This window comes from Olea europaea, chromosome 14, assembly GCF_002742605.1.
Source record: "Olea europaea var. sylvestris chromosome 14, O_europaea_v1, whole genome shotgun sequence".
NCBI classification, from domain to species: Eukaryota; Viridiplantae; Streptophyta; class Magnoliopsida; order Lamiales; family Oleaceae; genus Olea; species Olea europaea.
In genome coordinates this window covers 4576380-4586941 of record NC_036250.1, presented here as the reverse complement: position 1 = coordinate 4586941, position 10562 = coordinate 4576380, and the positions used below count along the sequence as shown (strand labels likewise).

Here is a 10562-nt window from a genome sequence, read left to right as displayed (position 1 = left end):
TTTATCTCCAAAATATTTGGAGATATACACACAAAAGTTTTACTTGTTACTAATCTAGTCTAGCCTATGTTTTTCTTTAAATCCCCTGTTTCAACCTCCGATAGTATTATCGATCATATCAATGCAGAGGAAATAAATGCATTTCCATACTATTCAATTTTAAGTATTAAGTAAGTGAAATAGATGAAGATTCTGTTTTAGTTTATCCATTTCACTTATTATAATTATACTGGATCTTACGGAGCCTACTCATGTACAGCATGATTCGGTCAAGTCATAGAAAAGAATCTCTTCAAGTGAACCAGCCTATCTTCTGTATAGGGCTTACGTGACGATTGGAACAAAGACACATTTGGTTGTGAATTCCAATGTGGCAGACATATATCTACACAGACCAATCAATAGTTCAAGTCACACACTCCCATAATCCATTTTCTCTTCGTAGAATTCCCTTCAACTCTACATTTATTTGACATGATTGGTTGAAGGGAAATATCCAAATACATGGATTATTATTTTCAATAATCCATATTTGTAGCAATGAAATACTATTATTCCTCTTCTAAGTGATAAATGATTGATTACAAATATCTGTTATATATCTTCTCTATAAAGAACCAGAAATACCTTCTTTACGTATCATTGGAAAGTGCATTAACATAAATATAGCAGTAAGAAGTGGCAATACAAAAGTGTGTAAACTATAAAAACGAGTCAAAGTAGATTGTCTTGCACTAGCACTTCTGCGCAATAATTCTATCAAAGGTGATCCTATTACAGGAATAGCTTCAAGTACACATGTTACGATTTTCGCCGCCCAATAACCAATTTGGTCCCGAGGTAAGGAATAACCAGTCACACCAAAAGATGTGGTCAATACCCCCAGAACCACACCTGTAACCCAAGTCAATTCACGAGGTTTTTTTAAATCCATACACACGAAAAACATGCAGGATCATCATTAGGACCATCATACTTATGGACCATCGATGAACTGATCGAATTAACCAACCTTAGCTTCCATCACTATGTATTGAACAGAGGCAAAAGCCTCTGTAACGGTCGGACGATAGTAAAAAGTCATAGCAAACCCCGTAGCTATTTGTACTAAAAAATAAGTAAGCGTAATTCCCCCTAAACAATAAAATATATTCACATGGGGAGGAACGTATTTATTAGTTATATCATCCTCAATCGCCTGAATCTTGAGACGTTCTTCGAGCCAATCATAGACTTTATTGAGATAGGTGAAAATTCCCCTCTCAGAATCGTATATGAGACTTTTATCTCGTACAACTCAGGCAAAAACACCCAAATACTAGTTGCAACAGATATGTAATAGAAAGTTTGAAACTTCTTAATCTCTGATTCAATCTTATCTGAATGTACGAAAAAATAAAAAAATCCGAAAGCTCTTCTTTGTGGCGATAATACCAAAATATCAAGTTGGCTCAATCGTCTTTTTGTTGATCCTTACGGGTCCTTGAATTATCTCTTTAACTATTTCTTTAATCCTTACGGGTCCTTGAATTATCTCTTTAACTATTTCTTTAATTTGTTTTTGTAACTACTGTGGCTTTTTTTGTTTTCTTTATTATTGAATTGATAGGAACTATCTTGTTAAGACCCTATGAATAGATTAAAACCTCAAATTCATACTAAAACCACGATGATTCAACTAAACTAAGCCAAGGATTATCTGAGTAAGAATAGTTGGATCATCACTTATTCCATCAATAGATAGACTAAAAAAACTTTTTTTTTTAATTCTAATTCTTTGAATTTTTTGGAGTCCAGACACGAGATCAAATATTAAGTATGAATCATGGTTCAAATATTTCTTAATCTAGTTCATATATTCCGTGTTCCAGATACTAGAATAAATATCCAACGAAGTAGAAACATCTCTATCAAGATAACAGACCCATTCTCTGTACTATCAATAGGATCAATTATAGCAAGTCACACACTCATATTCCAGAAATGCAGAAAGAAATAAATCCCACGATCGAACTACCAAAATAGAATAGGCTAGAAATTCGAGCTCTAACTGATTCATTTTTTATTGAAAAGACATGACTTTGCAGTTCTTATAGATTTAATTCATTGAAATTCCATCCAATAAAATGGAAGAATTATAAATCTCCAAAATAATAGATAGAAATATCGCAAATAGAGCTATTGCGACACCCATCAAAGGCGTCGTTCCCCACCCGGGAGCTACTTTACCATATTCCGAATTCAATGGTTTTAATAAACTCCCTACAATAGTTCATCTTGGACCAGATCTAGAACTGTTCTCAACAGTTTGTGCAGCCATAAATCCTATTGTATTCAATGAGATCTGTTGACTTTGTATACCATTCCGTTGTAAATAAACGATCTTATCATAGATCCATTGGGATCTTGAAATTATATAATCATAATGGAAACAGCAACCCTAGTCGCCATCTTTATATCTGGTTTACTTGTCAGTTTTACTGGGTACGACTTATATACTACTTTTGGGCAACCTTCCTAACAATTAAGAGATCCATTCGAGGAACATGGGGACTAGTTGAAGTAATGAGCCTCCCAATATGAGGAGGCTCATTACTTCAATTGAGATAATGTAAAATCATTTCATCTTTTTAGTTTGAATTTAGGCGATTCTCAAAAAAAGATAGTGAAAAAAATTATCCCTCGAGTCGAGACTAAGAGGAATGTATAAACCAATGCTTCCATAGATTCGATCGTGGTTTACAATTATAGCTTCCATACCTGTTTGTTTTTTGGTTTATTTGGGAATCATCTCTCGTTAAAGAAAGAGCAAGAGTAAAAAAAGTAGTGATTCAAATCCACTCCGATACTCTATGTAAAATTCCTCCCAAAAAAGAAAATAGAGGCGAAAGATACCAAAGCAATCTTGTGTCAAACTACCTGTCTTCTTGTCGTTGGATCCCCAAGTTTTTGGAATGCTCCAAACTCTACTTGAGCATCCAAATCTGGGTCAATACCGACAAAAAACATCTCTGAACAAGGTTCTAGCACCATGCCAAATGTGTCCAAAGAAGAAGAGCAAAGCAAACGAAGCATGCCCAAAAGTAAACCAACCCCTTGGACTACTACGAAAAACACCATCGGATTTCAAAGCAGTGCGATCTAATTCAAAAATTTCACCCAATTGAGCGCGTTTTGCATATTTTATCACAGTAGCAGGTCACTATAACTGACTCCATTGAGTTTGCCGCTGTAAAACTCAACAGTTACACCTACTTGTTCAACACTATACAATTTTGTCACTATCTACCAAAATGACTGGAAATGTTTCAAAAAAAGTAGGCATACAATGTACAAAAAGTTCACACCCTTCTTTATCTCTAAAGATAGGGTGTCCTAACCATCCAACCGCTATTTCATCTCCGTTATCCATTGAACCTGCCCTAAATAATCCTCGTTTTGCCGGATTATTGTCGATATAATCACAAAAAGCTAATTTTTCAGGAATTTTAGACCAGGCTTCTGATAAACTTCGATTTTCTGCTAGCCCAGCACTAACTCTTCTATATATCTCTTGTTGGAAGTAACCCTGATCCCATTGATAATGAGTGGGCCCAAATAATTCGATGGGGGTAGTTGCTGAACCATACACATAGTTCCAGTAACAACAAAACAGCAAAAATGACAGTCGCGATACTCCTGGAAAGTACGGTTTCAATATTTCCCATACGTAATCCTTTGTATATACATTGTGGCGGGCGGATGCTAAGATGGAATAGACCCACTAATATGCCCAATGTCCCTGCTGCAATATGATGAGAAGCTATTCCTCTCGGAACAAAAAGATCAAAACCTTCCTTGCCTCACGCTGGATTTACAGGTTGTACTTTTCCCATTAATCCATTAGGATCAGATACCCATATTCCAGGACCATAAAAGCCTGTTACATGAAATGAACCAAAACCAAAGCAAGCCACCCCTGAGAGAAATAAATGAATTCCAAAGATCTTGGGCAAATCCAAAGAAGGTTTTCTTGTACATTCATCACAAAATATTTCTAGATCCCAATAGACCCAATGCCAGATAGCTGCCAAAAAGCATAAGCCCGAAACACAATATGCGCCCCAGCTACACCTTCGTAATTCCAAATCCCCAGATTTGTTACAGTCCCTCCTGTGATACTCCACCTCCCTATGAATTGGTTATTCCTAAACGAGTCATGAAAGGTGTAACAAACATACCCTGTCTCCACATTGGATCAAGAATAGGGTTAATAGGTTCAAAAACTCCTAATTCATACAGAACCATGAACCTGCCCAACCTGCAACCAGAGCTGTATGCATTATATGAATGGAAAGCAACTGATCGGGATCATTCAATACAACGGTATGAACACGATACCAAGGTAAACCTATGGAAAATACCTCTTTATCAAAGATAAATAGACACTACGTAACTTTATTGCATTGGAAAAGCTATACTATGACTATTCTATGCACTCCCCGTGTTCTGAAATAATCCACTGAATAATGGTTACTATTTGTTCTATTCTATTGGTAATAATGAAACAATTCCATTCGTAGGAACAAAGAGAAGCAGATTTATTATATACCTGATAAGTACCAATACGAAATGGGTGGTTGATACCATTTTCTATCAGTAAATGTGTCCTTCCTTATTCCTCATTAGAAGGCCCTATTCGTCAAAATTTTCCTTTATTTCTTCTTTTGTCTTTCTTTATGAATTTTTATAATCTATGGAAAAAATAAATAAGATAAAACCAATATTATAAAGACAAAAAAAATAATGTTGTTACGTTTCCACATCAAAATAAATTATAGTACTTAGTTCTTTTTTCTTTCAATTAATGCCTATTGGTGTTTCAAAAGTACCTTTCCGAAGTCCTAGAGAGAAAGATGCATCTTCGGTTGCCGTATAGTGCGATTTGTCAGATATATTGGGTTATATGGGATTTCCCCATTCTCTCTCCCAATCGAGATATCCTCTGTTTCGCCCAAGAAAGATAAATTGAATCATCAAAAATTTGGAACGTGAAGCACAATTAGATCCATTGTTTGGGGGGGATTCAAATTACTATTATCAATTAGAATAATTTATCGTTGGCTTGGTTGGACTAAAAAATGAAGTATCCAGGCTCCGTTTAGAAAAAAACCAAATTGGTAACATATCTATGATTACTACTTGTATCATAAATGATTCCTGTTTGGTATTTGTAAAAGGATCCTATTCGTCAAGCGAGGGAATCTCAAACTAAATACTTGGTGAAAGGTATGAAATGATTTGAAAAAAAAAAGTCATAACAAAAAGAAATGGTAATGGAAAGATTTGTCCTGTAGGTGCAAATCAAAATCGGGCGGATCTTTACCCGGAGTAGAGCATAAACCTAAAAACATGAAAGAGACCCATTCAGGAATAAGAAAATACCATCGTGATTTGGATTGAATCTGGATGAAAAATACATAAATGAGAAGTTAATTTGATAAGATTAGTGACTTTTTTCTATTATAAGGAAGAAAGAAGTTCAAATTCGTCTTTATTGAAAAATCGAAGAAAATGTCCTTTCATTAGAAGTCAGAAAAAACCTGCTCTGAAAAAAGAATGGGAACAAAGAAAGAGGACTTGAATCTAGACATTGATTCTTTTTTTTTTGCAATTATTTTTTGAACCGTATGCGTCAAAAGGTGCATGTACGGTTCCTAAGCGATACAATTTTACTTTTTCGAGAAAGATTACTTTTTTTAGGTGATAAGCGTAATTTGTGTATTTATTTATACCACATTATTAAACTTTTAAGTCGTCAAATTATTAATTTCTATTTAACTTAGATTAATTTTCTTTTGTTTTTAGTGAAGGACCCATTTGGAAGCAATTGGGAAAGAAAACGATCAATTGACCATTAAATAGAAGTTTGTGGACTAAATCTCGCCGGAATAAAAGTTGAAGGATAAAAGTCAATGAAAGAATGAAGAACTTATATTGCATGGAAGAATTGAGGACTCCAAAGCAAATATCAATCTAATTGGGCCCCTTTTTGACTAGTAGTAGGTGATTGGAATTGAATGAGAATAGGGATTCCTAGGAGCTGCCGATTGTAGTGTGTGTGTGTGTATATATATATTCTTACACATGCAGTAGAAGAAAAAGAGGAGAGAACGTGACTACAAATCCTGGGGAAAGTTACAGAAATAAAAGGGACGGCCCACGAAACAATTGGAAGGGGTTTTTGAAGAAAAACATTGGTAGTTGTTGGAGATTATTGCATGCCAACTAGTGGGAATTACAAAAGTGTTGCAGTTGCCTGGAAAAGAAAATTAATTACAATAGAATTATCGATTGTCAAGAATGTAAGAACGAAACTAGTTACGTAGTTAAGAATTAAAATAGATAATAATAGGTGGATTCGTAATCCAATACACTCTTCCCATATACATTTTAAATTCACATTTTATATGTTTTTGTAGATTAAATTAGAATAATTAAAAATAAAAATAAATCACTTTTAATTTGTTCGCTTTGAATCTAATTAAGGACTAGTGCACTCAATTAAATTTTATTCCTCGTGGGATGATACTCTAACTTACTAAATCTATTACTTGTCAACGATCCCGTACGCTTGCGGGTTTCACGCGAACAAGTTTTTGACGTTGTTGTTGGGGAATAATTTATTTAATTTGAGTTTATTAGTTATTTTTAGATTTGAAGTTTTTATTCCTTTTTGTTTAAGGCTATTCATTGAACGATCTAAATCTCTTGTTTTACTCTTTTCAAGAAATCATAGTTTATGCAAAATTCTGACGAGATCGAGCTTCTTCCAATAAATCTAGAAATCGAAAGAACTTTCAAACAGCAAAGAAGAGAGCATAGAGAAGCAAGAGATATGGCTGAAAATCAACATCAGAATCAAGCTCATAACCCTTTGCCACTACCTCAGCCGATTCAGCTAGATCAGCCGAGGGCAATAGCAAATCATGGAGAAATTTTAGTGAGAGATTTTGTAAATCCAATGCTAACACCGAATCAACCTCCGATCATCTATCCACCCTTTAGACAAGCTAACTTCCACATCCGACCAGATGTCATAAACCTTTTTCAAAATCATCAAGTCATCAGGTTCAACGGGAAAGCTAGAAAATCCACATGAACACATTCAAACTTTTACCATGCTATGTGATGTAATTAGCCACGAGGGGATGTCACGGGATGCATTTCGAATGCGTCTATTTCCTCACGCTTTGAAGAAATGTGCGAAAATATGGATGATGTCACGACCTCTTGGGAGCATTATATTGTGGAATGACATGATTCAAAAATTTACCACGAAGTTTTTTTGGCCAACTCGAGTTCATCAAATTCAGAATGAAATCCATACCTTTAAGCAGAAAGACCTTGAGAGCTATCTGGAGGCATGGGAAAGGTATAAGAACTTATTGAGGAAGTGCCCCAATCTTGACATTCCTAAACAAGCACAAATATACATCTTTTACTATGGAATACGCCAAGAATTCAAGAATATGGTAGATGCTTCAGCGGAAGGATCGATAATGACTATAAATGCGGATGATGCTTATGATCTGTATGAGAGGATAGCAAAAAATCAATCGATGTGGCCGAGCAACAGGGAAGTCCCGAGGAAAACAACTGGTATATATAATGTGGATGCAGTGATAGCATTGACAGCACAGATGGAGTCAATAACTAGAAAGATTGAGTCTTTGACCCATTCTGTGAATATAGTACAGACTCCAGCTCCAAAATGCGCAGGCTGTGGGGCAGATCACATTACTGCAAGTTGCCCTTTGGCTTCTAATCACATAGCTCAGCCAGCTGAAGTCAGTTATGTGCAAAACTATCAAGGGCAAAATGGACCTTACCCATACAACTACCATCTGAATTTGAACAAGTATCCTAACTACGCGTGGGTTGATAGTTCAGATCAAGTAAATCAGATAAGGGACAATCCACCAACAATTCAACAACAAGAAGAAAAAAGGCAATCATTGGAGGATCTACTTGTCAAGTATGTCATCAAGACTGAGACGATGATACAGAATCAACAAGCCTTTATACATAACTTAGAGAAACAAGTGGGATAGATAGCAACTACATTAGCTAACAGAGTACAAGGTACTCTACCGAGCGATACAGAAAAGAATCCAAAGGAGCAGGTATTAGCTGTTGAAGCTATAAATTATGCAACTATCGAGACACCATCAATCAAGCCTGTTATACTTGTTCAAGCTTATATGCCGCCTATCCCATTCCCTCAAAGGCTTCAAAGACAACCTAAAAATGAACAATTCTAGGCTATCACAATGAGAAGCAGAGTTTAGTTTCCAGAAATCACAGTGAAGAAGAACGGGATTGAGGGAAATCGAGTACCTACCTCGGGGGAAGAACAAGTGGGTCAGTCTAAAAAATCATCAAATGTTGATCAAGAAGAATAGTCAAACAATCTAAAGGTCAAGGCGACTGCTCTTAGCAATAAAAATACAACTTTAGTTTCATTCCCTCAAAGGTTACAGAACAATAAAACGAACAAACAATTCAAGAATTTCTTGAACACCCTCGAACAACTTCACGTCAACATTCCTTTTATTGACGCTATTCTACAAATTTCAAATTATGTTAAGTTTTTGAAGGAGATGTTGACTAATAAGAGAAAGTTACCAGAACATGAAACAATAGCACTATCTGAAGAGTGCAGTACTATCATCCAGCACAGGATCCCTCCCAAACTTAAAGATCCATGGAGTTTTGCTCAATCTTGTTCCATAGGAAATTTAAATGATATAAATTGTTTAATTGATTCAGGAGTGAGTATTAATTTAATTCCCTTACCTCTTTACAGGAAACTGGGATTAGGAGATCCTAAGGCGGCATCTATTATCCTTTAGCTAGTGGACCAATCACTGAAACACCCTTACAGAATAGTCAAAGACATTCTTATCAAGGCGGGTGAGTTTATTTTTTCAGCTGATTTCATCATCCTCGACATTGAAGAGGCATCTCAGATGCCAATAGTTTTGGGGAGGCCGTTCTTCTCTACAAGTCGAACCTTGCTAGATTTTGATGCTAATGAGATTGTCTTGAGGGTGGAGGATAAGCAACAGAGCTTCATCATGGAAAATCCAAACAAGCAACCATCATACTTTGAGGATTTTCAACGAGTTGATCATTGAGAGAGCTACAAAGGCAGGCCAAATGAAGGTGGAATTGTTGGTAGGGACAACAATGGAAACTTACTTGTGTGGAGGGTGAAAGATAAAAGAAGGAAATACAATCAATGCATAAAATGCATAGTCGAAATTTCTCTCTTCAAGCCACCATGAATAGCCAAAACAACAAAGTCTAGCTAAAGACTATAAATTAAACGCTTATTGGGAGGCAACCCAATTTCATTACCATTTATCTATTTTGTTTTCTGCATCACATTGCATATAGACTTGTTTTGATTATTAGTTTGTATTAGATTTAGGCATGTTTAAATTTATAGGGTATCTTCATCTGATCATATTTTCGCTAAGGCCCTTAAATTTAATATTGGTTATTTCAAGTGTTTGGGCTAAGTAAGACACGTTCTAGATTATTTGATCTCTAATGTTGATTTGATTGCCATATGCAGGAACATGACATCGTGGAACACTCAAACCAATATAGACCAAGGAAAAGCATGATGAGGAACATTATCCGGCCATCACCCGTAGTCTTCCACACTTAACAGAAAAATTCAAGGAGTACCTTCGTCCTTTTCTTTTTCCATCCCCTTACATTCTTGATTATGCTTTAAGACATTGAAGACAATGTCAGGTTTAAGTTTGGGGGTGGGAAAAATTTTAAGTTTTTGGTTTTCGTATGTTTTTGTGTGTTAAGTAAAAAAGAAAAAAAATTGAAATTTTTTTTTATTTTGTTAATTTTTTTTATTGTTTATGTTTGGTTGTGTGATTGTGTGGATTAGACAGTTTGGCTAACAATGATGATTAAATTTGAGATTTGATATTGATTTATGAACTGTGGATATGGAGCATGCTAGATTGATTGAAACTTAAACTTGCAAAACTTGATATTATATGCACACTAGAACTGAGCTGACATTGTGATGAAATAAGTTGATTCATTTATGTGACAGATTGATGTAACTGGACATAGATGCTTTACCCAAACTATACTAATTATCTATTTTTAGACCAAATTTAGCACAATTTGGGGATCTTACCATTGTAAGAAAATACAGATATGAATATGGATTCCTTGTGTGAAAAAATTTGTGTGGATTGTCTGAGATTAACAGGATAAAATTGGATGAAAGTCTTTAATTGGAGGTCGGTTTGCTTGAATGAGTGTGTGATAAAGAACATTGCACTGATCAAGGCATATATTTTGAAATTTGAAACTTCTCTTTGAAACCTTTATGACTCGAGCAATTAAGCCTGCAAGGGTATCTTAAAATCTGGTGTCCTAAAGTCATCAGCCTGAAGCTCGTTACAGGGGTCATTTAAAAAGCAATCAAAGATGAAGTTGCACAAAAAAAAGTTGTTCTCTTCGAAGCCTTTTTGACTCGGTTT

The 10562-nt window shown here is 35.4% G+C and overlaps 3 protein-coding genes across 3 annotated transcripts; 1 reads left to right on the top strand and 2 right to left on the bottom strand.

Moving 5' to 3' along the window:
- Positions 1-236: 236 nt before the first annotated feature.
- Positions 237-2320, bottom strand: LOC111409416 (cytochrome b6-like). The gene is made up of 6 exons (XM_023039468.1): positions 2284-2320; positions 1320-1379; positions 1009-1233; positions 779-894; positions 329-385; positions 237-245 (listed from the first exon to the last, which is right to left on the bottom strand). Exons 1-6 carry the CDS (start codon positions 2318-2320, stop codon positions 237-239), a joined length of 504 nt encoding a protein of 167 aa, XP_022895236.1.
- An 866-nt stretch (positions 2321-3186) lies between these two features.
- On the bottom strand, positions 3187-7147 carry LOC111409415 (photosystem II CP47 reaction center protein-like). Its single transcript, XM_023039467.1, has 7 exons — positions 7012-7147; positions 6846-6940; positions 5302-5383; positions 4285-4390; positions 3858-4170; positions 3389-3763; positions 3187-3285 (listed from the first exon to the last, which is right to left on the bottom strand). Exons 1-7 carry the CDS (start codon positions 7145-7147, stop codon positions 3187-3189), a joined length of 1206 nt encoding a protein of 401 aa, XP_022895235.1.
- A 13-nt stretch (positions 7148-7160) lies between these two features.
- On the top strand, positions 7161-9718 carry LOC111409414. The gene is made up of 4 exons (XM_023039466.1): positions 7161-8084; positions 8460-8813; positions 8895-9167; positions 9623-9718. Exons 1-4 carry the CDS (start codon positions 7161-7163, stop codon positions 9716-9718), a joined length of 1647 nt encoding a protein of 548 aa, XP_022895234.1.
- The last annotated feature ends 844 nt before the right edge of the window (positions 9719-10562 follow it).